This window comes from Ascaphus truei, chromosome 3 (genome assembly GCF_040206685.1).
Source record: "Ascaphus truei isolate aAscTru1 chromosome 3, aAscTru1.hap1, whole genome shotgun sequence".
NCBI lineage: Eukaryota > Metazoa > Chordata > Amphibia > Anura > Ascaphidae > Ascaphus > Ascaphus truei.
This window is the reverse complement of record NC_134485.1, coordinates 253,520,743-253,548,719: the sequence shown is the minus strand read 5'-3', so window position 1 is coordinate 253,548,719 and position 27,977 is coordinate 253,520,743. Positions and strand designations below refer to the sequence as shown.

At 42.3% G+C, this 27,977-nt stretch overlaps 1 protein-coding gene across 3 annotated transcripts; it reads left to right on the top strand.

Moving 5' to 3' along the window:
* On the top strand, window positions 1-26,078 carry LOC142489599 (coagulation factor X-like). 3 transcript variants are annotated; one of them, XM_075590650.1, is made up of 8 exons: window positions 1-158; window positions 5,457-5,629; window positions 9,257-9,281; window positions 13,658-13,771; window positions 14,938-15,072; window positions 19,573-19,808; window positions 23,472-23,586; window positions 24,839-26,078. In XM_075590650.1, the coding sequence occupies exons 1-8, from the start codon at window positions 92-94 to the stop codon at window positions 25,366-25,368; spliced, it is 1,395 nt and encodes a 464-aa protein (XP_075446765.1). In that variant the 5' UTR covers window positions 1-91; the 3' UTR covers window positions 25,369-26,078. The 3 variants fall into 3 exon arrangements, with proteins under 3 accessions (XP_075446765.1, XP_075446766.1, XP_075446767.1); XM_075590651.1 differs by lacking the exon at window positions 14,938-15,072; XM_075590652.1 differs by lacking the exons at window positions 13,658-13,771; window positions 14,938-15,072.
* Window positions 26,079-27,977: the final 1,899 nt, after the last annotated feature.

Genomic DNA, 27,977 nt, shown 5'->3' with positions numbered 1-27,977 from the left:
TTTCCCTCCTTCCGTGACCATAAAGCATTCAACTGTCCGTTCATGTCTACAACTTCACTGTGCGAAAAGGGCTGCAATAAAGGAAGATATTATGGCAAACTACCAGTTTGGTATATTACTTCTCATCAACCTGTCCCTTGTGTATGCTGAATTAAGTGGTAAGTGTGTGATGTATATACTGTATATGCATTGTGCTGGTTTCTTATGTTCCACCTTCTTCCCTGCATCTCATCGTAGCCCAAGTTAAGGCTAGTTGACTGTGTGTGTGTGTGTGTGTGTGTGTGTGTGTGTGTGTGTGTGTGTGTGTGTGTGTGTGTGTGTGTGTGTGTGTGTGTGTGTGTGTGTATATATATATATATAAAACAGAAAAGGAGCACTCACTAATGGACAAAGGGGAAAACAGCTGGGTGCGTACCGTCGGAGGCACTCCGACTAATAAATCTCACCTTATTTTTGCTTATCTTTTAGTCTGTGTATGTATATATATAATTTTTATAATGTTTTTTTTTCTGTGTCAGATATTGTGCTGTGTACCATGTTTTAAGTGGCAGAAGGATATTTGATTAGTCTCATTACTTTCCATCGTTTCCCTCTTTACTAGTTACTTGTGTGTACAATTACAGTCCCTGTAATGAATTTGGAAAATGGTCATTTGGAAGGATATTGCAAAACATCCACCAATGCAACGATTACATTTAGTTCAAAACCATGATATTTTCTTCTTCGTCCGCTCTAGGTACACAAGTATATGGAGTGAATATTCCCTCCAGTGTCTTTAGTTCGGGGTTTTCATCGCAGTGAAAGAGTTATAGGACATTTCTATTATTATGCCCTATACTGTATGATGAACGACTTTACCTATTCAGTTCCAAAGTTCTTAGTAACAAAGTGTGCACCTTCACTGAGCACCCATCCCTGCATGCCATGTATTATATAATAACACATATTGACAAGCGTAACAATCGCTTATAGAGAGAAAAGCATTAAAACAAAAATCTAAAATTCTACTTTGGTTCACCTGTGATTAAGATAAGCCGTTTGGGAGTGAGTACCAACGTGGGGATGTGGATTAGAAACGGAACGATAGGCAACAAAGAGTTGTAGTAAATGGAGTCCACAGAGCAAGAGAGGGTATAAGTGCCACACAGTTCTGTGCTTGTGACAATTCTGTTTAATGCCTTTATTAGTGACGTTGCAGAAGGATTGGAGGGGAAAGTATGCATTTCTGCATATGAAACAAAATATGCAAGTAGATTGACATCAGTTAGCATAGGACCGATGAGAGAGTACCTATGAAGACTAGGTATTTCTTAAATCAATCTACGGTATCTACCTGCACAGTCTCCATGGGTATTAAATTGCACATTTTTACTGCCCTTACTTTACTGTTGTTACAATATTTTTTCCTCTAATCTTAAGGCATGATCCAGTTTCATTTGTACTGTCCTTCAAAGTTTTGTGTATTGACTTTGGCTATATTTCCAAATAGAAATCATATGCCTTTTTAGATGCCTCTTTTCTAATGTAAACAATCCTAATAGTCTTTGCTCATAAATTAGACCTACGGTATCATCCCGTTTTCATTTGGTAGCTCTTTTTTTGCACTTTTTATGTTCCAAAATGTATTTTTTGTTTTTATGGTGTGGTGCCCAAAACTGTACTCCGTATAGCAAGTGTGGTCTCACTAATACAGGGTCAAAATGATGTTGTGTTTGTTTCCTTCTGTCACGTTTTATGCATGAGAATGCATATGCTTTTTATGCTTCCCAGTTACTTCTTGACATTGAGCATTATTGCTAAGCCATTATTACAAGCACTGCTAAATCTTTCCCCATCAAGAATTGACCCGATTTCATCCCATTTAGTTTGTAGGTAGCATGCTTATTGTTGCTTCCCAAATGCATAAATGATAGTGCAATCCTGTAGGGTAAAGAAATATTCCAACTGGGAATGGGAACATGCACAGTGGATAGAAACAAAATATAGACAGATAGCCACTGCTATAGTCCTATGGGGTAAGAGGCTGGAATATGATCAGGTATACACATGACACAGTGGTTGAAATCAAGAATGGCCACACAAATGTAGAAAATGATAAAAAAAAAAAAAAGGGTTTAGTAAAATGACATCAGGAGGCACACGGATGCAGTGGGAACTTACAATCAAGCCCCAGAAATCAGGCAATGGAAATAGAGCTTAGTCTGTGTCCATTGTGGGAGAGATAACCTGTATGCGTAGTAACTGCTGCAGGGGAGTCAGGCCTCCACTGTCAGCCTCCGCAGGACTTCCGGGTTAGATTCTCTCCACCAGTATTCGGCACCACGTGACTGTGTCACACTGCGGGCAAAGCAAGCTGCTATAAAACAGGAACCAGAGACTCAACGCAAATAGACTTCTGCGTTTCGCTATCAGCTTCCTCAGGAGTCTGTGGTGCCTGTTAGTGGCTGGCCTGCTTGATATACAGAGGCACAGCCAACCGGGAGTCAAGTGTGACGTCATCCTTACAATCATCTGCCTGCATCATTTCCACCAATGGTGGTATGGATTGCTCGATTCTGCACCTATCATCCTTCAGAGGGGCGGGACTAATGTCCGTGGGCAACATAAACACTAACAACAATTTTAATGGGTGAAAAAACAGATATGTGTTCCCTTAAACTCTGGGGAACAGGCAGCAATAAAAAGCATTAAGGTCAGAGCTTACATACGTCATAATTATGCATACATAATAATAATTTTAATAATTTTGAAGCTCTGACCTTTGGAGCATGATAGGTTTTAAACTTCCCCTTCAAGTTGGCACTTAAGCCTATGCTGTGGGAATTAACCCTTTAAATGTCTTTGAATCCTGCCAGTTCTTTAAAGGTTTTTAATGCTTTTTATTGCTGCCTGTTCCCCAGAGTTTAAGGGAACACATATCTGTTTTTTCACCCATTAAAATTGTTGTTAGTGTTTATGTTGCCCACGGACATTAGTCCCGCCCCTCTGAAGGATGATAGGTGCAGAATCGAGCAATCCATACCACCATTGGTGGAAATGATGCAGGCAGATGATTGGAAGGATGACGTCACACTTGACTCCCGATTGGCTGTGCCTCTGTATATCAAGCAGGTCAGCCACTAACAGGCACCACAGACTCCTGAGGAAGCTGATAGCGAAACGCAGAAGTCTACTTGCGTTGAGTCTCTGGTTCCTGTTTTATAGCAGCTTGCTTTGCCCGCAGTGTGACGCAGTCACGTGGTGCCGAATACTGGTGGAGAGAATCTAACCCGGAAGTCCTGCGGAGGCTGACAGTGGAGGAAGTGCCGGCGCAGCCTGACTCCCCTGCAGCAGTTACTACGCATACATGTTATCTCTCCCACAACGGACACAGACTAAGCTCTATTTCCATTGCCTGATTTCTGGGGCTTGATTGTAAGTTCCCACTGCATCCGTGTGCCTCCTGATGTCATTTTACTAAACCCTTTTTTTTTTAAATCATTTTCTACATTTGTGTGGCCATTTTTGATTTCAACCACTGTGTCATGTGTATACCTGATCATATTCCAGCCTCTTACCCCATGGGACTATAGCAGTGGCTATCTGTCTATATTTTGTTTCTATCCACTGTGCATGTCCCCATTCCCAGTTGGAATATTTCTTTACCCTACAGGATTGCACTATCATTTGTGTTATTGTTTTTTCTCCTCATATGTTCATCCTGCTGTCTGCGCTCCCTGACTTCTGGACATTGCCACTATATAAGGATCAACAAGGAAGATCCACTGAAGGTCGAGCTGCAAACTGGCACTGGTTGTATATCATTTCATTCTATATTTTGCATTCACTATACTGCAGTATCTCCTCCTATCTGAAACACTCGCAGGAGCGCCTGGTGATTTTTGTGTCTTCCCAAATGCATAACCTTACATGTATCTGTATTATGTCTCACCTTCCATCTACCTGCCTGGCTTCCAGTTTATCGAAGTCCTTTTCAGAGAATATGCTGCACTTATTTCACAACCTTACATAATGTTATGTCATCAGAAAAGATAGATACTTTATATGCCTAACTCAAGGTCATTAATAAACAAGTTAAAATGCAGAGGGCCCAGGTACTTACAACTCTAGGGTAAACAGTGCAGCTGTTGTGCGCTCAAGTTGGGTGTCTAAAGAAATGAATTAGTAAACGAGTCCATCTGGAAATTGGGGGGAGTGGGGAGGTGCCTTTGAAATATGTCAGAGAGTGACTGGGTATCCTGGAGCAACATCTGGTATGGCGACCGGACTCCTAATTGACACAAAATCAGCTCTCACAGTACCAGATAAACAGGGACACCCTCAAGGGGCTAGGTAAAGCATCGTAGAGGTAATGAACATCCTTCTTATCTCCGTGCAAGTCCCGCTGGTTTGAGTAATGTGCAGACCGCACGTCCGCGCTGTATCGAGTGCACGATGCCTCCTCCTCCCCCCCCCCCCCCGTAGGTGCTTCCGAAGTGAAGGAAGTAGCAGCAAGTGAATGGGGTGTGTTCAGAGCACTCAAATGTTGAACGGACAATCCTTAGCCAAATTGGTAAAGAAAAATGAGATACCCTTGTATGGAAAAATACAAAAAGGCTTTATTGGGGCATAGATAAATGACAAAAATAGACAAAGAAAGTCCTCCCACGCGTTTCACGCTGGTATTAGCACTTTATCAAGGAGTACTCCATTCACTTGCTGCTACGTACAACTCTAGCCTAATCTGAATATGTTTAATTTATGACAACTTTCTTCTTACTACTAGACATGGGCAAATTTGTTTTGCGGATTTGGATCTGCCTCAGATCAGTCGGTTTCTTTGGTCCACAGATTTCCGCGAATCAGGCTGAAAAGGGGAGATTTGTCTTTTCCGGATTTTTTGTTATCACTGCCAATGCAATCCGCAGGAGGATTTCACCAATCAAATCCGCAGAGATAGCAAGCCATTGATAGAATTAAAGAATCCAATCTGCGGACTGAGCAACCAATTGGTAAAATCCTCCAGCGGATTGCGGAATCCGCAGATTCCTAAAATTCACCAGCGGATTGTATCCAACGGGAGTTTTGGATTCATCTGCCACGGTTTGAAAGTGGAACAATCCGTCGACAGATTTTTACACCGCGAAACGGATTTCAAATGGAAAGCTCAGGAAATTCCGCAAAACTATCTTTCCACCTCATTTCAGGTGCAAATATTTGCACCCAAACCACGTTCCTTAATTTAGTACATTAACCTTTTGTGTGGCACCATATCAAAAGCCTGTGCAAAATCTAAATAAATCATATTCATGGGGCAGTGCTACCTGCTCTCCAGCGTCTTGCTGAACCTGTTTATCCCCCCCCCCCCTCCAATTCCCTTATATTTCCTGCAAATTACTTGAACATACATAAGAACAATATGGCCCATTTTGTCTCCCCTAACTGACAAAACATCATTTTGTTTAACTTTATTGTAGTATTTTTGAAATCGGAAAATGCAAAAAAAGTTCTGAGGACAAAACGTTCTACCTCCATTCTGTGGGAGATGTTTAAGGGGGACATCTGGCAAGCAGGCCTAAAATCTGAATGCTTTAAAGAAGTCTGCGTCTATGAAGAAGCAAGAGAGCTGTTGAAAGACCCATCAGTGACCGTAAGGGTGATATTCTACACATTTCAATATCCTCCGTCAGATTACACAATGCATGATACGTTTCTGACACGTGAAAGGATGCAGGATAATGGCATAATTTTCAGGAAAAAAAAGCTATAAAAAAGAAAGACTTTGCATGTTATTAGATTGCAGCGGCATGTGCAGTATTCTGGGTACTTTATGGACGCCAATTTAGCAAAGTGTCAGCAGGACAGGTTGGTTCAGTTCAGGTTTTTTTTTGTTCTTTTTTCTCAAAATAAATTACAGGCTGTTTTTGAAAAGCATACAAAGAAAAGGAAGCGAATCTCCCCGGCTAACGCTTGCAATAGTACTAAAGAGAGTCTCATTTTGTTAGCCAAACAGGCAAAGCTATGTTATTCTGTCTCCTGCACGCTGTGCCTAGTGGTAGAGACAGGTAGCGTAACTCGTTCCCCTTTTATTCACACCAAACCTTTTCTTTCTTCTGTAAGCTTTTATTGAGCAATAACAGCAATGTGCAATAAAAGGGGGTGAGGGGGGAGGGATTGAAATAGGTGCAATTACTAAGGGAAAGGTAAAAGATATTAAACTTTACCAGGAGATGATGGGAGACATGACAGTTACTGAAAAACGCTTGCAATAGTACTAAAGAGAGTCTCATTTTGTTAGCCAAACAGGCAAAGCTATGTTATTCTGTCTCCTGCACGCTGTGCCTAGTGGTAGAGACAGGTAGCGTAACTCGTTCCCCTTTTATTCACACCAAACCTTTTCTTTCTTCTGTAAGCTTTTATTGAGCAATAACAGCAATGTGCAATAAAAGGGGGTGAGGGGGGAGGGATTGAAATAGGTGCAATTACTAAGGGAAAGGTAAAAGATATTAAACTTTACCAGGAGATGATGGGAGACATGACAGTTACTGAAAAGGGGTAGGGAGAAACCAACAGCCGGGGGTCCTGGATCATACCACTCAGCCAGAGGAAAACTATAAGGCAACAGGCTGAGAGCAATGGGGAAGTAACATTGTTGCAATGTTACACTGAGCAGTGACAGGAGTCACAAGGCAGGGAGAAATGCAACCCTGCTCCAGGACATAGTATTTCATAAGGATCGTGCTGTAAATAGCTCTAGCAAACAGGAAAGGGGAGACCTTTTACACATAAACCATATGAAAAATATATGTATTTAATGACAGAAAATGCAGTGGTTTTGTTCCTCAGACATGTAACCAGAGAGGAGTTATTAACAGTATTATAAGCTGTATTATTTTCTATCGTGCTTCTTATTTATTGTAAGGATTGATGGGAAATCAATGTCTGATGCAAAACACCTCAATAGTTTAATACATGAAAGTATCTACTAATAGTATGAATTTGCTATTAAAAGCAGTGTAGCTGTTAAGTCCATAAGATATTTCAAACATAATTATCTACATATCTTCTATGGTTTTAATGAATAGCTTAAACTGGTCAATTAATCTGAGTCCTAGAACCGGCTGAAAAGGTATTCACAGGGGCAGATGGTGTCATTCATCAGATGTAGCGCTTTCCATTCCAGAAGGTCCTGCAGTAAAGCAATGTGTTGTACACCTCACTGTTAGGGTTGACAGGTGGCTTGTCCAAAAATACTGGACAAAATGGTGAAGGTGCGACGCGCGCGAGAATCGTTGGTGAGGAAGAATGTTATTTATAAATGACCTGACTGTTATGTAATATTTTCTAAATTTCACTCCAAGTATTCACCCATTTATATTCTGTTTCGTAAAAAATCTGGGGAGGAGACTTGGGAGGGAGCGCCCTTCCGAGGATTTTCTTAGGAAATAGAATATGAAATACTGCAAATTGGTGCATGGTTGGAGTGAAATTTAGAACAAATTACGTAATGGTCAGATTATTTATAAATAACTGACCTGCAGTCATAAAGGCCCATGGCGAGCAATACCGCACCCCTCCTCATCCTCTCTCTCCCCTTATCCTCTCTCATCCCCCCTCCCTTCATCCTCCCTCATCCCCCCTCCCTTCATCCACTCTCATCGCCCCCTTCATCCTCTCTCACCCCCTCCCTTCATCCTCTCTCATCCCCCTCTCTTCATCCTTTCTCTTCCCCCTCCCTTCATCCTCTCATCCCCGCACTTCATCCTCTCTCATCCCCCTCCCTTCATCCTCTCTCACCCCCTCCCTTCATCCTCTCTCATCCCCCTCTCTTCATCCTCTCTCATCCCCCCCTCTCTTCATCCTCTCTCTTCCCCCTCCCTTCATCCTCTCTCATCCCCCCTCCCTTCATCCTCTCTCATCCCCCCTACCTTCCATCCTCTCTCATCCCCCCTACCTTCATCCTCTCTCACCCCCTCCCTTCATCCTCTCTCATCCCCCCTCTCTTCATCCTCTCTCATCCCCCCTCCCTTCATCCTCTCTCACCCCTAGCCCTTCATCCTCTCTCACCCCTAGCCCTTCATCCTCTCTCATCCCCCCTCTCTTCATCCTCTCTCATCCCCCCTCCCTTCATCCTCTCTCATCCCCCTCCCTTCATCCTCTCACCCCCGCTCTTCATCCTCTCTCATCCCCCTCCCTTCATCCTCTCACCCAACCCCCTTCATCCTCTTTCATCCCCCCTCCCTTCATCCTCTCTCATACCCCTCCATTCATCCTCTCTCACCCTCCCCTCGTCCTCTCACCCAACTCCCTTCATCTTCTCTCATCCCCCTCCCTTCATCCTCTCACCCTCCCCTCCCTTCATCCTCTCACCACCCTCCCTTCATCCTCTCTCACCCCCCTCCCTTCATCCTTTCACCCCCTCCCTTAATCCACTCACACCCCTCCCTTCATCCTCTCACCCCCTCCCTTCATCCTCTCTCACCCCTCCCTTCATCCTCTCTCACCCTCCCTTCATCCTCTCACCCCACTCCCTTCATCCTCTCTTATCCCCCTCCCATCATCTTCTTTCACCCTCCCCTCCCTTCATCCACTCACCCTCCTCCCCTCATCCTCTCTCATCCCCCCTACTTTCATCCTCTCTCATCCCCCCTCCCCCTCCCTGTCATTATCACCCCCACAGGACAGCCAGAGAAAACACACACACACACAGGAGACAAGACAAAGCCTCACCTCTCTGCTACACGCTTTTCCTCTGCTCTTTGGCCCCACCCCAGGCTCCTGCCACCTCCTCCTGATTGGCTGCATTACACAGCAGTAGCCAATCAAGATGGAGGAAGCTGCCCAGCCCCCTAGCAGCAGGAGCCCTGCTCTATCCCTTCTCAGGGGAAATCCTGTGATTGGTTACTAAGTCCGGAAACATAATACATAATACTGGACACATACATGTCCCCCCCTCCCCCCACACACATACATGTCATCGTCCCCCCGCACACATACATGTCCCCCCTGCACACATACATGTCCCCCCAGTGCTCAGATGTGACAAATTAAAAGAGTAGATGAAGATAGATTGTAGTACATGCTGTAAGATGCAGATGTTAAACAATAAAATAAATGCTATTGAGTGAGGTGTCTCTAATGTATCCCCTAAGTGAGAACAGCACACAATTTGAAGATGATAAGCAGAATACTGTATGTGTAGATACATTTTTTTTAATGTTACAGTAAGAGTTTAATTGTTTGGGCGATTAAATTAAATTTGTCGGTCTCTTAACAGAACGGCTTCTGGAAAGCGTACCAAGGTAAGCATTCACATCTTTCATGTCTTTGTTTTGTTTATCATGAAAGGTACATCGAAATTACCAAAGCTATATACACTATACAAATGCATTATAGCAGTGTGTGCTAAGAGATAACGGGGGAGAGCAGGTTGCAGACCTGTCTGAGAGATGTATGCAGTTAAGAGAGAGAAATGGCAGAGCACAACCGGAATCATCCGAACAAGAAATTAGGAGGAAAGTGCGTTATCCATAAAAAAATGTAATATTCATGGAGGGAAAAAGGGCAAGGCATTACCCTACCAACATGTTCCGTGCTACACAGAGCACTTTATCAAGGCATACACATCCTGTCATCGTTAACATATTTAAAGACTAAGAAATAATTGGCTTACCAATCCTGAACCATATCTGGGATCGTCCCTGCAATCTGGGCAATGAGATTCTGGTGGGGGGTCACCAGAGCGCGCTCAAGCGCCCCCACAGGCAGTCCCCGCCTTAGCACCACACATTATACTTCTGTCTGAGAGATGTGAATGTGCTCACAAGTGATATTTGTATTTACTGTACGGTGGAGGGGTTTGTTACTTTTTTACTCAACATAACTTATTTTGTGTCTGGTCAAAGCTTTGTAAGAAGAAAATATTTTCTTTTCTTTTTTGAGGTTATAGGAGAAATAAAGTTTGTATATAATGGTCACCATTGTGTCTTTCCTTCGACCCTCAAACACACAAACTTATACACCTTTATTATCTTCAGCACGTGTCTATCTAATTATCAGTGAAGGACTCTACTTTTTCTTGCATCTGTTGGAGTTGTTTGCTCCTCTTTTCCAGATTACCAAACAATTTCCTCCCATTATTCTTTTGGTTAGTGACTTGGTCTCCTGATGTGTTTAGATGTGTTACACTCCTATTTACAGAAAAAATGCAGGTGCATGTCCTCTAGGTCAAGGGTGGTCAAGTTAAGTCCTCAAGAGCTACCAACAGGCCAGGTGTTTAAGATTTCTCTAATTAATTAAGTAATAATCCCTCAAGAACAGGGCATTACTGGCCAATAATGCCCCGGCTTGAAGAGTTGAAGGCTCAAAGCCAAGACAAGGGACTTTAACCCAGACAGGGCATTATTGGCCAGTAATGCTCAGTTCTGAGGGGATTATTACTATAGGCTAAACTGTTAGAAATTTCAGGCATTATCCATTCAGTAAGCCCAGAATTTTTGGCACCTTGCCAAGTTTTTCAATCAATCAGCTTTGAGTTCTCACACAAAGAGCAGCTCTCAGACAGGGGCGGTGATTGGACAGGAGGCACCAGCCAGGCACAGTGTGTTTGTATGTACGGAGGCGTCTGTGTGTCTGTGTGTCTGTGTGTCTGTGTGTCTCTGTGTCTCTGTGTCTGTGTGTCTCTGTGTCTGTGTGTCTGTGTGTCTGTGTGTCTGTGTATTTAACCATAATAAATATTTTCATTATTCAACCATCTTAGTCAATAAATTAGGGGCATTTATATGTTATTTGTTTGGTTTACAATAGGCCTGTCCCTGAACTAGTCCTGTTACATCTGACATATTATGTTTTTGGATCACATGCGAGTGCACCATTAGGGGTACATAGGTACTGTTCCTTCTTCGGTGACATTACCTAAACTCTCTCTTTTGCTGTGTATAGAGGGGAGCTGCAGTGTGTGTGTTTGAGTGCTACTATAGCGTGAGGTCTACCTGGATATCTGTGGTCTACCAAACTGTGGGTGCTGTCTACACTAGATGGCGCTCTGCTAAGCTCTAAGCTCTTTAGCTCTAAGGCCTTGATTATACCAGATGGCGGCGGGCGGCAGCATGATCTGGTGATGTCACCCTCACGCTGCCACCGATTGGCATCATGAACATACAGAGGAGACAGGAGAGAAGAGAAGCAGAGGAGACAGGGAGGCGTGGCCGTGAGTGGTTCACCCTCATTGTCTTTACCGCTCACGTGAATAAATTATTTAGCTCACAATTTTGTTTTAATATTGTAGTTTCCCGGCAGACTTCACACTATAGTAGCACCGTGTGTTTGTGTGTACAGAGGGAGTCTGTAGTGTTAGTTTAGTTAGTTTAGTTAGAGTGTAGTGTTAGTTTGTGTGTATAGAGGGATCGCTGCAGGGTGTGTGTGTATAGAGAGGGGCTTTCGTTTATTTACAATTTCATTTTAATAAACAAGTACAGTAAAAGCAAATGTAGAATGTCATGTTGATAAAAATCAATATGATTGTTCAAAGTGTTTCCTTTTTATGAAAAATAAAAAAATCCTACATATTATATAGTAATCCAATTAACCTAACATTAATTACCACAAAGACAACTTGTTTAGGTATGTGTTACCTTAAAAACCTGGCCTGTTAGTAGCCCTTGAGTACTGACCTTGAGCTCCAGTGCCCTAAGTCAGGGGGGCACAATCTTTTTTCCCTGCGCTCCCCTGCCTGCGGTCCCCTCCTCCGCGCACCTCCTCACCCCCCCGCTTACTTCGGCTCTGGCATCATGACATCACGTTGTCATAGCAAAGTGACGCCACATGATGTCGTGGCGTAATTTGATGCCACGTTGCCATGGCTAAGCGTGTAAGAAGCCACCGGAGCCAAGGTAAGTGAGGTTTACAGAGGCCCTGCAGCTCCCCCGGCACTGAATTTAAGTGCCTACGGGAAGCGCGCGGGGCCTCTGTAAACCCCGCGCCCCCCGCACTCAGTCTTGCGGCACCAGCCCCCCAGTTTGCGCACTGCTGCCCTACGTGATGCCCCAATAGATCATCACTATAATTACTTAAGTAATTCCTAAGAAAGGGGACTCAAGCCCCCTATAAAAAGGATATGCACACTGTCTTTGCAAAAATAGAAAACATTTTCTATTCAAAGCAAGATACAAATCAAAGTACAAAAAGTACACTGAAAAATAATCATAAGAACGGGAAAAAAATAGGAATTCAAAGGCTGACGCACCTTAGAAATCCTATACATTTTAGGCACACAACCATTTCTCAAGAGGACATCTCCTGATACCTCCTGGAGATCAGTCGACTACCTTTTTTGTCCAACTATGGTGGTACCTTCTAGCAATATGTCTGACTCACCATGCTCATTATAATTTTCCCACTTTTGTAATGATATTACATTATTTTGTCTGCTCCCAATTAGTTTTGGGCTAAACAATTACTTTTCTTTAAACATCCAAACTTGTTCTTCAAACTTGTTTAATATTTTAATTGTTACTGAGACTGCCCCCAGTTTCCCTGGGACCACGACTACCCACAATATCATCAAGACCACCCCTGATATCAATGGATGCCCAGAGCCACGGTCATATTATCTTCTTATGTACAGTTTTTTTGTTTTTTTTACAGTTTATAGCAAATATAAATACCACTTGTGAGCACGTTCACATGTCTCAGATAGGCCTGCAACCTGCCTTTCCCCATTATCTCTTAGCATGCAATGCTTCCACTGCAGCCAGGGATTCTGGGTAATGACATGCAAATGAGCACACATTGCGTGTCACTTTTTGCATTGTATCAGATATTTCAATGTTGAAATGTTCCAGCCCTACGACCAACCATCAACCACAACAACTGCATGAACACAGATCGATCAATAATTTGGAGGTCCACTTTCACTTCTATCTTATGTAGTACCCATGTGGATTTCTACTTACTTAAGGGGTTAATGGGCCCTAGAGGGTTAACTGTATAGGTAGCTACAGTGTAATAGCCTCCCATCCCAGCTGTGGAGTTGCTGGGCAGAAACCTAGCCACACCTACCTTCTAGAAGGTGCCTAGTGATGTCACGAAGTACAGATACATTGTAGAATCCAAACCCATCCTTTAGTAGCCATAGTGATTAGTGATATCACTACGGGGCATATATACTGGCAATTGAATATTCTAGTTCAGATCCCTGGAGGAGTTGAAGAAGAGGGATCTCAATGTAAATATTGTAAGTCTTGTGTGTCTGTAATTTTGTGTGTTAGTATCAGGGCCCCTTTGTTATTTTCACTCCTGAGCCACAGAAAAGTTCAGCTTCATTCAATGACACTGAATATTTCTCCAGGCAGGGCAGACCGTTTCATAGTATATGGAGTACGGACTTACAATGGGGTAAATATAATTTGGCATTCTTATTTTGATTGAATGTAAGACTATGTAATGAATACAACATTATGAGGGGAAAAAAAGGAACTTAAAAATGTAGGCCCATATTTATGAAGCAGTGCTATACCACAAGGCACCAATGGAAGACATGTTACAGGCCATTCCAGCAAAACGGCCGCAAGATGTGTTATTACGTAGCAACGCTTAGTGTGCTGCTTTCCAGGAAGTATCATTCAAATCGGCAAGGCTTTTTTTATTAAAATCTTCCTTGTTTTTAATATATTTTTAGCAGGAAAAGCGTGTCCTCATGACATTTGTCCATATGGCATAAACTGTAAGATTGGGATTAATAAAAACATATGTTTATGCCCAGAGGAACATAAAACATCAAACTGTAGATCTGGTAAGTACTAAAAGTAGCTGCATGGAATATGAAATATCATTAAAGCTGCAGTTCAAGCTGACGTTTTTTTTAAATATATATATATTTCTCATTCAATATGTGCATCAATACAATCTGCACACTGACAAGTGATTAGTTAAATTGCATATCGATCCGTTCTCCTGTAATCGATCGCTTGGTCAGGTTATTTAATTTAGTTCTTGCAAGGCACTTTGGGCAATGTAGTCCTGGAATATTATGTGACTAGGCAGTTACTAGATACAATTAGTTCACTGCTAGAGAGCGGTGGGGCTCAAGAGCCAGAGCCAATCAGAAGGGGAAGGGGCTGTCACTTTGGAAATACTTCCTATATTAGAAACATTAAAAAAAAAATTAATGCTACAAATATTTTTTCATAATACAGAACTGATTTATTAAAAATAAAAAACACACACATGTAGGATATGTATTGAACTGCTGGTTTAATACTATGAAAGGTAAACTCCTGTCAGGAGCAGTTTTGTCCCTCTGACAAGGTCTATATGCTCTATAATGTGGTACATTACTATGCTTTCTTGGCCAAAATACAGTATTGAACTAAATTACCCATACTTATGAAGAAAGAATAGATAAAATACATAGTAGCATTGGACCTCTTTTGTCATGTGTTGTATACATTGGATCACAATTCCAGTAGGACTCTAATTGACACATATATATATATATATATATACACATACAATGCAGGGTTCTTGGGTTTTGAGCTTGCTAAGGCTGTGTGTATGTCTCTATCATGTGGTGACATGGGATTTTGCGCTCTTTATTGCTAGACTTTTGAGACTAAAGTGGCACACATGACAATTATATTGATAAAGTGTAACATTTCTTGTTGTCACCTTTCTCTCCTTTTAATCATGCACTTTAGGATATGTGATCTGAACTGCATTTAGGGCCATATTTACTAAGCAGTCTTCTGCCATAAGACACACTCTGGCGCTGGAAGACACCTTCTAGCCATTGGCTCGAATAGGCTGTAAGATGTCTTCCAGCGCTGAATGGCGTCTTTTAGCTGGACTGGTTCGTAAAAACAATGCAAGTACTCGATAAGAATTGGTTGTCCATGTCACCAATAAGACCCTTCTATGCATCTGCTGTATTATAACATGATGTCCCGCTTCTTTACCCAGAAAGGTTTGAGTCTTGCACCTTTAATAATGGTAACTGTGAGCAGTTTTGCAGAAGCACAGACAGAGGGTATGTCCAGTGCTCCTGTGCAGAAGGCTATGCCCTGCGGGAAGATCAGAAATCCTGTAATGCTACAGGTATGTGACGCGGGACATTAGCTGAATGTGTTTTCATTGTCAATCCAGCCCTGGCATACCCATTGCAGCATGGATCTGTAACAGCCGTAAAACAATAAGGCTGGAGAATGAGGTGAAAAACATGCACAAAAGCGCACCAGGGATTAGTAATTAGTAATTTATTAAAAATACACAGATACTGAGGGGATCCAACCCCACCTCAGAAAATAAAGCTAAGCTGCTAAACCTCAGTAATAACGGAGAGTATCTCCAATACTAACTAAGCCCTAAGCTGCACAGCATACAGAAATACAGTAAAAATGCATATAAAAAATACACAGTACAAAAAAATCCTATCTAACGATCTATAATGAAACCGCCATAGAATAGAGATTGATCTAGAGATTTACATTGAGGCCAATGTTGTGCATACTAAGACGCATTTCAAGGCCACGAATGTGAATTCGTATCTGGACCCATTTAGTTGCCATGACAAGAGATGGGTCCAAAATATTCCATTTTATCAATTTCTCAGGTTGAAAAGAAATGATACTAAGGCGGAGGAATTTGAAGAACAATCTTCTTTTTTAAAACAAAGGTTCCTGGAAAAAGAATATGATAGCGACTTAATAAATCTGTCGCTTAAAAAACTGGAAAAAATTCCAAGGAAATCTTTGATGAAATATCATCATAAAAAGAATGATAAAAGAAAAAATCAAATCCCAGCCTTTATTACCCAATTCAGTGATACACATTACAATGTTAGAAAAATTCTGCAAAAACATTGGGGTATATTAAAAGCAGATCCCATTTTAGGTCCCCAATTAAAGTCTAAGCCTGGGATAGTGTTCAAACGTGCACCTAATCTTAAACATATGTTGGCCCCGAGTCAAATCTCCCGAGAAGTTACTGTAACAGGAGACATCAAAACACGCTTGGGAATTAAGGGCACATACAAATGCGGAAGGTGTAAAGCATGTAACCATGTCTGTCAAGGAAAACGGTTACGTCAGGTGTCACCAAAAAAGTTTACAATATAAAGAGCTTAATTAATTGTCAAACGACACATGTGGTCTAAATCCTACAGTGTAGCTGTAATTTACAGTACATTGGAAAGACCAAAAGACCCCTGAAAATGCGCATGTTAGAACACCTGAGAAATGTTAAAAATATACCTAAAACAATAGTAAAAGGTATGCCGCTTACTCCGCTTTTAAAACATTTTAAAGAAGTGCACAATAACGACCCAGGCTGCATTACATTTAAAGAATGGGAACAAAAGAAAACAGCGCACAACGCCAAATAGTGAAGCAAATTCAACAATATATTATAGAATTAAAAAGGGGGTAATATATCTGCGTACATGAAAAAAGTTGGTAAAAGGCATGTAGTGTGTATCACACTGTTTACCACTCGGCAGCTGTTAACTGTAGAATCGGGTGCTTGCTTCCCTCTGCTGATGCAGCTCAGGACGTCAGTCTTTCACTCCCACGGGGATTTCCCTTCATGCAGCCAGGTTCAGCAGCTGGTACTGGGGCTCAGTGAAATCGCTCCTGCTTCCTGGCCGATATGAAGCTGCTCCTGTACCTCGGCAGGTGTATCCTCTGCACAGAGGTTAAAACGCAGCTTGCTGGGGTGCCCTCAGCGTGCCACGATGCCGCTCCGTCGCGGGACGCTGTGTAATGACGTCACTGTCTACACAGCAGTGGTGGATTCAATAGGGAAGTTTGAACAGTCTTACAAAGTCTCTCACAAGTGTCCAAATCAGCACACAGGATGAAATAAAAACAGGACAGGCCAATACATAGACAAAGGCCAATGTAAGCAGATATAAGGCAGTAGAATGTTACATCCAACTAGTTTCGTAGAATTAACTACTTCTTCAGGGAATAATTAGGCCATTACCCAGAGGTCTTAAATACCTCACATAGATACCTTATTGGTCAACCAATTAGGGATAGACCAATCATCTATAATAGGTAATGGTCTGCGTGATAGGGAAGATGTGTAGTTTACTTTTAAAACAACAACTTTATTAACAAAAAAAGCAAAACAATACCTATTTAATATAAACTTATATTTATACATTTAAACTTTATAGGTAGTTAGGTAGTAGCGCACAGTTTTGTTTTTTGTTATTACATTTAAAGGACTTGAGAGTGTACCACTGAATAATAGACAAGGAAACAGAGAGAATCATTTATTAAAACGTGAGCAATTCTGCATTTATGAAATGTTGACTAGACATCCAACTGGTTTTAATGAACTAATTGAATTAACTCCTTTTTTAAGATAAGGGTTTTTAGAATATGAATTTTGTATTAGTAATTTTTTAACATTTACTTTTACAAATTTTGTTTCACGTTTTCTTCCTTTATCCCTTTATTATATATTTTATTATCATGTTTTGTTTATGTTTAAGATTGCATATTTGTATAGACATGGAATAAGAGGTCATTTATATATTTATTTTTATAAGGGTTCTGGCCATGATGTGCTATTTGTAATCTATGCACTCCTTGTATGTGTACAACAACACTAAGTTGCTTATTATCTCTTTTGTATTCATTATAACAGGCTGTGCTTAGATCGTGGCAATCAGGCATACCAAGAGTGTTTTCAATTGGGGGCCGTCATATCTGACTAGGTGCCGCCTATAAATGCGCGCGGATGACGCTGTACGTGACCTCCTGACGAAGCACGTGGTGCGAAACGCGTAGAGGTCACGACAGGTCATCCTGCGCGTGTTTCCTGGCAAGCTGAGACGGAGCCTGCATGAGCCATTAGCGGTGTTTATCATCTTCACGGTGCCGAGATCCAGATCCTTTGCGGTCACCGCGCACCCGCTTTCTGTCTTAGTGTGAGTGTCCGTTTCTCCTTGCCAGGTGTTCTATTCTATGGCGGTTTCATTATAGATCGTTAGATAGGAATTTTTTGTACTGTGTATTTTTTATATGCCTTTTTACTGTATTTCTGTATGCTGTGCAGCTTAGGGCTTAGTTAGTATTGGAGATACTCTCCGTTATTACTGAGGTTTAGCAGCTTAGCTTTATTTTATGAGGTGGGGTTGGATCCCCTCAGTATCTGTGTATTTTTAATAAATTACTAATTACTAATCCCTGGTGCGCTTTTGTGCATTTTTTTCATCTTGTTTTGCAGGGTGTCCTCCCCCCTCTTGTAGGGGGGATCACCTTGAAGTAGGAGCCTTTGGGGAGACGCTCCATGTACATGCTGCAAAAGGATTATCCATATTTCATCACAGCACGAGCGCTGAATGTCCTGTTTTTTCTACAGGCTGGAGAATGAGTAGTAAAGCACTAAGTGGATGAGACAAATTGACCCATCTAAACTGGCGCTCTTGTTTCTGGAACAAAACAAAAATGGTGAAGTACCTTTTCTGTACATGGCAAAGGAACATGATGTCCAATTCCGTGCTTAAGTGAGCCGCGATAAGCCCCTTATCGGCTGGTTTTGAGATTCGTGCAATTCTAGTAGCCTCAATTAGGTTATCGAAGCTAATTGAGGCTCTAGAAAGTCAATTTCCTCCCAAAATCCTCATGCTGGGAAAAATCGGATTGATGCCGGGTGTCTCCAAAGCTGATACACATTAATACCAGCATCGGAGGCGCCCGGCATGAATCAGATGCATGAAAAATGCATTTACAGGCATCTTCATTACCGTAGCGGCTAACCACTAATGCAATGAAAGGGTTAACTACCAGTGCCATGTTTATTGTGGGTAGCAGCGGTGGGTGAAGGTGGTATTTGGCCCTTGGTGGGTGTATTTTTTTCTTTCTATGTTTTTCATTGCTCATTGACTGCCAACGTATTCATTTGTGCCCTTTAGGGTACAGATAAATACAGTGACAGGCAATGCATTTTTTGGCAAATGCTTGTTTACAATTCATTTTTTTTTTCTATTTCTGTTCATTGTTTTGACTAAATTGTTTTATATTTGGATGGCTTGTTTTTATTACATTTTAGGATTGGTTAGCGGTTATATTTCTTGAAGCGTTTTGTTGGTTGGGTGTTTATTTAATTGTATTCTATTATTTTGGTATAACAATTTTTATTCTTTTGCGGTTTTGGTATTAGAATAATTATATTGGTGTGTAGTTGAGGCTTTTTAGTTCATTTATTCTTGTGGAGTTTTTTCCTAATTGGATCCTGCCTTTTCTTTTCGTAGGAAAATCTAAAATAAACTAATGGAAGTAACATAGATCATTCAGATCTTGGCAGTCAGGAGGGAGACATATTTTCACACTGTTATGAACCAGTTTTAATAATCGAAGTATCAGAGAAAAAACATCCTTGAGATGCACTGCTAATCCCTCTGTCATGTTTCTTCTGGAAAAATCACTTACTGACAGACGACGAAGAAGGGGAAGGAAGGGAAAGGTTTGTGCTTTTCCTGAACAAGCAGAAGCCAGAGAGATCGTGATGCATTTCATTTTTTTGGAACAGGTGACCTGACACGTTACTAAAAAATACTGATCTATTTTTTCACATATTGTTCCCCAGTACAATATCCTTGTGGTAAGATAATAAGAAATCATGCGCAAAGCCATAAGTCCCGCAAACCACCTTACGAGAAAAAGAATGCTTCTGAGTGTTTAGATGGAGAGACCGTTTGCTCAGAAGCTCCAACGATGGACACCAGAGAGAATTCTCATACAAGTGAGGGGAATATCATATCCTTCTCAGATGCTGCTTTTGCCCAGGGAAGATATTGTGAACCTGGTGAATGTCCTTGGCAGGTACTTATCCCTTTCACAGATTATCTTGGAGATGCGAACTGTAAGTGATCTTTTTATGAAACATGTATAAGAGGGAGGACTAGAATGTCTTCGAATGGAACTAAGAAATGAGCCTCAGGGGGTTATTCAATGCACCCATTCAAGTCGAGTTAGACTATATGAAATTATCCCATTAGACAACTTCAATAACAGAAAAAATGTATTATTTAAGAAGAGGCAATTTTTCTCTTTCATTATAACTTCTACACAAAACTCTGCCTCTTGACTCTCTATATATGTCTATACGTTGAATCCTATTAAAACTGTGATATTCTAATATTCAGAATTATGTTTTGTTATGTTGTGTTTTCTGGGGAAACACACGTGCTACATATAGATAAACAGTATCATATTGAACCCTCCCACCCTTTTACATATATTCTCTCTCTAGAGAAGGGAGAGGGAGAGAATGTAGGCACTTTCAGGTAACTTGCAAAAGTGTGGCAGGATTTAATGTCGTGCAGCCCCACTTTCCCCTGTGACTAAGGGAAACCACGCGTGCTGCCGTTACCCGTGGCTCACAGAAGGCCGGGGCCTCTGCCGCTGGGAGCCTGGGGTGATTTGTCCTTCTCTTTGATGCAGCGCCTCCACCTGGGAGAGATCCTAACGCAGTAGGATAACCTCTCTTAGGAACCCAATACATACAGTAAATACACACACCAGTGTATAACAATTGGTTTACTGAATACGAACACGGTAAGAAAATATACTGTCCACACAATAACACCACCCCGGTGGAATCCCCAAAGTACTGAGGTGCCTGGGCACTTAACCAACCAGTGTCCACAGACCAGGCCCACCCAAAGAGTGTGTGGAGTAGCGCTACCCACGATGTGTGTGTGGCCGTTGGTGCACGTAGATGCGATACCTTCCTGGTCTTAGTCCAGACCAGGCCGCCTTGGCTGAGGGTTTGCTGGGCTGCAACATGTCCAGGCACCTCAGTACTTTGGGAGTTCCACCGGGATAGTGTTATTGTGGGGACAGTATATATTACTGTGTTCATATTCAGTAAAACAATTGTTAATTACTGGTGTGTGTATTTACTGTATGTATTGGGTTCCTGAGAGAGGTTATCCTACTGCGCTAGGATCTCTACCAAGTGGAGGCGCTGCATCAAGGAGAACAACAAATCACCCCAGGCTCCTGTGAGCCACAGGTAACGGCAGCATGCATGGTTTCCCTTAGTCACGGGGGAAGGGGGCTACATTAGGAGGCACTGCTGAGATTCATACCTGGGGTGCCCGAAAGAGTAGTGCAAATTAGCCAAATATGTTTGTACCGTCCAAACAAGAGGTCCGCGAAAGGGCATTAACATTCCATGAATCTCCCAGCCACGTAGTCGCGGTGAGGGACATCCCAGCCAACACCTCCCCTTGGGAAGTCTGCAACTGCCTAAGACAAATCCCTGGCCTAGCTGCTGCCTGGCTCATAGGCCGAAGGTGGGACCCTGTTGGTCGTTTTAGCAGTGTCGGGCAATGACATCTGTGAAGAGGGTGCTCCCATCGCCTTGTACCTACCAGAAGCCCTGCCCACAGGTTGCCCCTTGGTATAGTCTGACCTATCAACTCCACTGGTAACTTCCAGCCCGAGACCCGCGTCTCAGGTACCGTATCGTGCTGAATCTTCACGCCCATCTTACACCCCGTGAAAGAATGAAGGCCAGCCATAAATTCAATAATCCCCTCAGGTTTACCTACATCAAGGGTACCCTTCTGTCCGGGAATCACCCTAGAGGGGCCTCACGGGGCTGAGACTCCCCACCCTTCCTACTTCCCCAGAAGGTACGGATTAGTCCAGAGCAAGTTACTGACCGTCTGCCTCATTACCCCAGTCGCCTGGGGCTCTGAGTGGGGAGTGAATCTGCCCCAACTGGTAGAAGCACTAGCGATGTCTTCCCAGGCCAAGAACTACCGCAAACTCAAAGACTTCTCCGGAGTGTCACCCACTCCCGTCGGGGAAGGATTTGAGGCATGGAAGGAAAATTCCCTACACGTGTTTGACGAGTGGTCCTGTTCAGAGGCCGTAAAGTGGCAGAGAATAGTCGAGTGTCTAGGGCCTCCCGCTGCCCAACTTGTGTGAATGCATCGCGAAACCGAGGGAGAAGTCACCACTCAGGAGATGATTGAACCCAAGCCTATATTACCGAGGACGACAAAGATGAGTTGTTGGCTCAATTCTGGGCTCTTCGCCAGAAGGAAGGAGAAGAGCTGTCCGCTTTTGCCCGACGCCTACAACTCTCCTTATGGGGTTACTCTCTAAAAAAAAATCATCCTGGCCGCAGTGGTGAATGAGTACAGATTTAAATATCTCATTAAAGGCTCTCTGCCGTTACACACCGTCGCCCTCATGATGCGAGGTGCCCCTCGAGCCGCAACACCCCACAGCTTCATGGAGTTGATGAGTCACATAAGGAAACAGGAGGTTCAGTTACACTTCCACACCCCCAAGAAGTCTAAGGTGCACCGTAAAGAAGATACCAAAGGGTCGACGGCCCAGAAGTCCAAGGAGGCAGAAAGTGCTGAAGATGCCCCTCCTTCGGTGGCACCTGTCTGTGCACCTAGGATGTCCCGGAGACCAGCTCCTAACCGTGGTTTCAATGCAGACTGCAAGAATCGCTGTTACAAATGCAATCAAGAGGGTCACTTCGCCAAGGACTGTCCTAAACCCAAGATCCCCACTTCTAACGCCAGGGCCTTCACAGTATAATATATATATATATATATATATATATATATATATATATATATATATATATATATATATATATAGCAACCCTCTTCATTTCCCTATATGTATTGATATGTATATACTAGGGCTGCAAAGAACCAGGCTGGAGTCAGACAATGTATCTTATAAATGATAGTACATTGTTGGTACGGAACAAAGGAATCATATGCAGTGACCTTCAATGTCAGGAAACCACAGACAACATTTAAGGCAATATACATACAGTATAATAACAAACCTCGCTTCGCAAATGTCCCACAGAGTCACTTATTCAGTCTCAGCAGCCCGTGTGTTAAATATAAGGGCCACTGTAGGTGCCAGCACAGTGCTGGAGCTCGTGTAGTGTTATATGGTTTGATGGTACTGAACAAGGAGAGTCATGCCCAGGGCACTTAGAAATGGCACTGATGTGTTTTAGGAACGATCTCTCAGTCGCTTTCTGGCTTTGTCTCGCAGCTTTGTATCACAGCTTGCACAAGTTCTCACACTCTCTTCTTGCCATTCTGCTGGTCTTTTAGGCTCTGCAATCTTGCTTTCTCATCTACCAGGCTCCTCCGAACAGACTCTCACTTCCTCACTCCCACTCACTCCTCCCTATCTCCACACTCCTGTTGCCATAACACCTCAGCTCCGAAGGATCCAATGGCCTTATGCCTTTCTTCTGCTATTTGTCATTGGCCAGAGGGTATGTCCATCAATACATTTGACACTTTGGTATACAGAGCAGGTTAACCCCTTATATCCAGCCAGTGGCAGCGTGTATACATAACTGTATACTAAGGGGTGTTACAATATTAAGTGGGAAGAAAGAGGCCATGTCAAAAAGTCTGCTGCATGGTATGATTGTTTATATGTTGCGTTCATTTACAAGTAATAATAAACTGTTTTACAACACAGGCTCTCTTAGTAAATGAGGATAATGAACAATATTGCGGTGGGACCATTCTAAACGAACATTTTGTACTTACTGCTGCTCACTGCATAAACCAGACTTCCTTTCATGTGGCGGTAGGTAAGTGCTTCACTTTTGTGTGCAGATTTATAAAGTACCTCTGCTGGGCACAAAGTACACGATGCTCTTTGTAAGGAACCAAAAATAATGTTTTGATGCACACTTCATGCAAATGACACTATATTTTCTTTCACAAATTACCCTCCTGTGCATACACAATTTCTACTGCAACTATATTGCAAATGGGAAAGATTTCTACAGAATGGTCGAATAGAGTAGTTATTCTCTGGGACCCATTTACTAAAGTTTTTTTTAACTTTTATAAATTTGGTGCAATTCTTTTGCCCTGGGTTTTCCCCAGGTTGTCAGCTTGGGGGCTTTAGTAAAGAGGCCCCCCTACATCTCTGCAGCTTTTCCCCTTCTATTATGTTGCCATAGATCCCTTCTTATGGTAAGAAAAAAGGTTGGGACATTATACTGTAGACACCTTTTTTTTTTAAAGTATATACTGTAAATAAATAAATCAGTGCCAGTCAGTCATTTCAAACATCATCTTGTAGTTTAAGATTCTATTATTAATGCTGGGCACTGAGTATATAATATATATATATAATATATATCTATATATATATATATATCTTCATCAACAACAGTCAACAATAATACATAGGTCTCCTGTAGGTCAGTCATTAAACTCTTCTGGTGCATACATATACCTGTGCCAGACTGCCTGCTTAGACCGTCAGTTCTGTGTATACAGCCTCTTGGACTCGCTGGTGTAGTTCAGCGTCTCCAGCCAGCGGTTTCCTGGCTCATGCTTTGAAGATAATCGGACACGTAAAGGTTTCCCACCGGGATCTCACTTCAGTGACAACTTGGAGACCAGTGTCAATGCGCTGAAGGGTGAGAAACGCGTAGGAGCGCTCTGTTTGACATGCTGTTTAACTGAACCTGGTTTTCACTGAAGCGCTCTCCCGGTGGGGAACCTTTACTTGTCATCAATTTTGAAAGGCCTGCATGTGGATTAGCCATTTATATAGTGCATGCGCACGTGTATACACACAGTTTTACCGGGCTGGCCTTAGAACAAGGCGACCACCGTGGGCCACGTGCCTTCAGTGGCCCCACGCTCCCTCCTCCTCTTGGCGCCTGGATCCAACTTCCACCCGACCAGAGGGGAGAGCTGGAGCGTGCCACCTTGGGCCCCGCAAAGCCAAAGGCTGGCCTTGCACACACATATACATACATTTATTTTCATTAAACACTTTTTTAGGTGAATTGATATTGCATTCTTTTTGATTTTTTTTCACAGGACAGATGAACGCAAGATTTGAAAGCAGAAGCACATCCATTCATTGGGTGGATAAAATTCTGATGCATAGTAAATTCCAAGAGCATTCCTATGATTATGACATAGCCCTTATCAAGTTAAAAGAACCCATTGTCTTTAATGAAGCTGTCCTTCCCGTGTGTATTCCAACCCGGAATTTCGCCGAGCAGATCTTGATGTCACAGGACTTTGGGACTGTAAGTTTCTTTAGCTGCGGAAAGGAGCATGACGGCAAACTTCAGATGCATTACGCTCAGCAGCGTGATACAAGCCAGTGTATGAAATGCAACCTTAATATGACAGGAAACATGTTTTGTGCAAGTGTGAACTCCACATGTGATGGGGAGGAGGGAGGTCCACATGTCACTCCATACAAAGGCACTCACTTTATCACTGGAATAGCCAGCTGGTCAGACAGATGCAATATGCAGGGGCAATTAGCCATGTACACTAAAGTGTCTAACTTCATAGACTGGATACAAGCATCCTTGTGTTATTACAAGAACCTGTAGATACAATGGTCATTTAGCTGCTATCCACTCATAACAATTTCCACCTATCATACAATCCTTTTCACTCAGTATTTTGTCATTTTAAAAAAAAAAGGCTCAGGCTTCAAACTACTACCTATTCTTAAGTTACTCTTCAATTGTGTCTACAACTCAAATTTGGGTTGGTGGCAGTAATTGACCATCTCCTTTTACTGATGGACAGACATCAAAATGAAAACACACTTAACTGAACCCTCGTAACAAGTGACATTGTACCTCAAGGCCCAGATTTACTAAAGGGGCTAAGCTTTAGCATACCTTAACTCCCATTAAAAGGAATACAAGTTATGGTGTACTAGCACTTTTAGGTGAATCTGGCCGTAAGTATTTTTCTCTCACCATTTAAGTGTTTGTGGTACCAAACATGTGAAACTGCTCCAGATCTGTGAGATCACTGGGCTTAACCTACAGCAGCCTGTGGCTTGGCACTCAAGCCTAATAATAAATCACAGCTCAAAGCAGGAGCAGGACTGAGCAAAATACCAATGATGGTAGAAAATCTGGCATCTTATTATTAGGTGTTGTTTAAACTATATATTGTTTCCATCTGTTTAACTCCTGCTGTTTGATATATTACACTCAATGTGAATTTGTGATAAGGAACAAAAATAAGGGCAGAAACATTGTCCTGTACTTTGTATATTCGTGTAATAAACGTGTATCCTAACGAAGTCATTCTAACAAGTTTTGGTTTGGGATAGTGGAAACAACAAAGAAAATTATTACATAAATGAAATAACATAAGTTCAACAAATTGCAAAGCACTGCCCGTTCCTTCTGCAAGGAATATTAAGTGGTAGTTTTCGTACTAAAAAAAAACCTCACGTGTGTTTAAGAAAATATAGCCATGTGTACGTGTAATATAGAAAAAAAAATCATCCTTACATGAAGACTTCACAACAAATATGTCAGATAATCAAATATATGTGAAAAGCATGAATTACACTTCCATAGTACACACAAGATGTATGGACAGTATGGACATTATGTGGATGACTGCAATAGAATTGTGACATTTTTATTGCTTTAACAATCTTTACATTGCTTTACCATCATCTGTTTCTTCTCATCCTGATGTTACCTTTCCCTTTCCCTGTTTGGTTATCTCCATTAATTATGGGGCCCGATGATGTGGTTTTTGCTTTGCATTTACCATTCGATCTCTGGAAACATTGCTCCATCACAGCTTTTAAACATACTCCAGATGTGGATTAATTGCAGTATGTTTCAAAACCTGTTTGGGAGGCTTTCCATTCTTGGCTTTATTAAGAACCAGTCCTACTTACACCATCATCCTGGTCATGTATTGTACTCCATAGTAAACTCCAATTGTAACTCTCTGAATATTTTTCACATCAAAATGTGTGTTATGTTAAGATAGATAAAACAGTTGTGTGTTCTAGAACTCTGCCCCGATTACTACGACATAGGATTTGCAATTCTTGCCCCAACCAGATATGAGTGACTGATGAAAACCATGCATGGTCTATTATACGGTTTAATCAGCTATGCAGTCCTCCGGAGACTAAGGGGTTTAATATTAGTGTAGCCCCTCTTCTCGGGTCCAATCGCAGATCGGGCCCCCTACGCTGTACGAGCGGCTGGATACGTGTCTGTGGGTGGTGCATACTTGTAGGTAACAGGAGGGCCTGTCTCCCGCGATGGTATGGGGGATGACAGGAACAGGTTACTGGGGTGAATGCCTCCATCTCTGGTAAGCCCTAGGAACGTAGGGTGGAATCCTTCCAGAGAGTCCCCCACTCAGGGACGAGAGATTCCAGTCTCACACAGTCTTTACTTAAAATCAGCAGCAGCTCTTTATTCAGTGCAGGAATAGCAGCAGGATCACAGTCAGGTACAGCTTGTCTCTCTCCTCCAAACTGCTCTCCTTCAGGATGGTATCTCTTCTCCCTGGCACCACCCCAGGCCAAAGGCACCCAGGGTGGGGCTATCTCTTCCCTCACCCCCTAAACAGGGTGAGAGGAATTGGTCCAGCTATAGCTCACTATATTTCTGCTAGTTCTCCTCCTCCAGCTGTGCACTCCATGCACTTCTAACTCCTAGACTAGACAGGACCTCACTCCTGACTGACAGTGACTAACACTAAATAGGGATAGCCCTGCCCTTCATGACATCAGCAGGTACTGCCCCTGTGTCTCTGCCTTCCACACAGGGTCAGGTGACCTACCTCCACCACTCAGGGCAGTGCTTGAGGTGGGGGAAACCCATGATAACTCCTGGCAGCCTGCCCTTACCAGGGCTTATACCAGGAGGAGGACAGACATATAGCCTTATTTCTTACCAGGGCTACATTAGCTTTACAGATCTACACCTAAAAGCCCATCACATATTACACAATCAAACAGACATAATTTAAAATTGGCTTCAACTATGCATCAGTAAAATATTTTTCTTAAAATCATTTATTTGGTGTGCCTGATCTATTTTTTATACTTTACCATTGGAACAGGATAATACTTCCCAGGTTTGACTTCGCCAATTTCTACTTGCATTAATTTACTTACCACCATTTGTTTTAATGTCATAACTACTCCGTGACAAGTGAATAG

Coding starts and splice junctions, on each gene's coding strand:
- LOC142489599 (XM_075590650.1), top strand. CDS start 92: ATGGCAAACTACCAGTTTGGTATATTACTTCTCATCAACCTGTCCCTT. Junction 5,630..9,256: donor TGAAAGACCCATCAGTGACC/GTAAGGGTGATA, acceptor GTCTCTTAACAG/AACGGCTTCTGGAAAGCGTA. Junction 13,772..14,937: donor AACATCAAACTGTAGATCTG/GTAAGTACTAAA, acceptor TTCTTTACCCAG/AAAGGTTTGAGTCTTGCACC.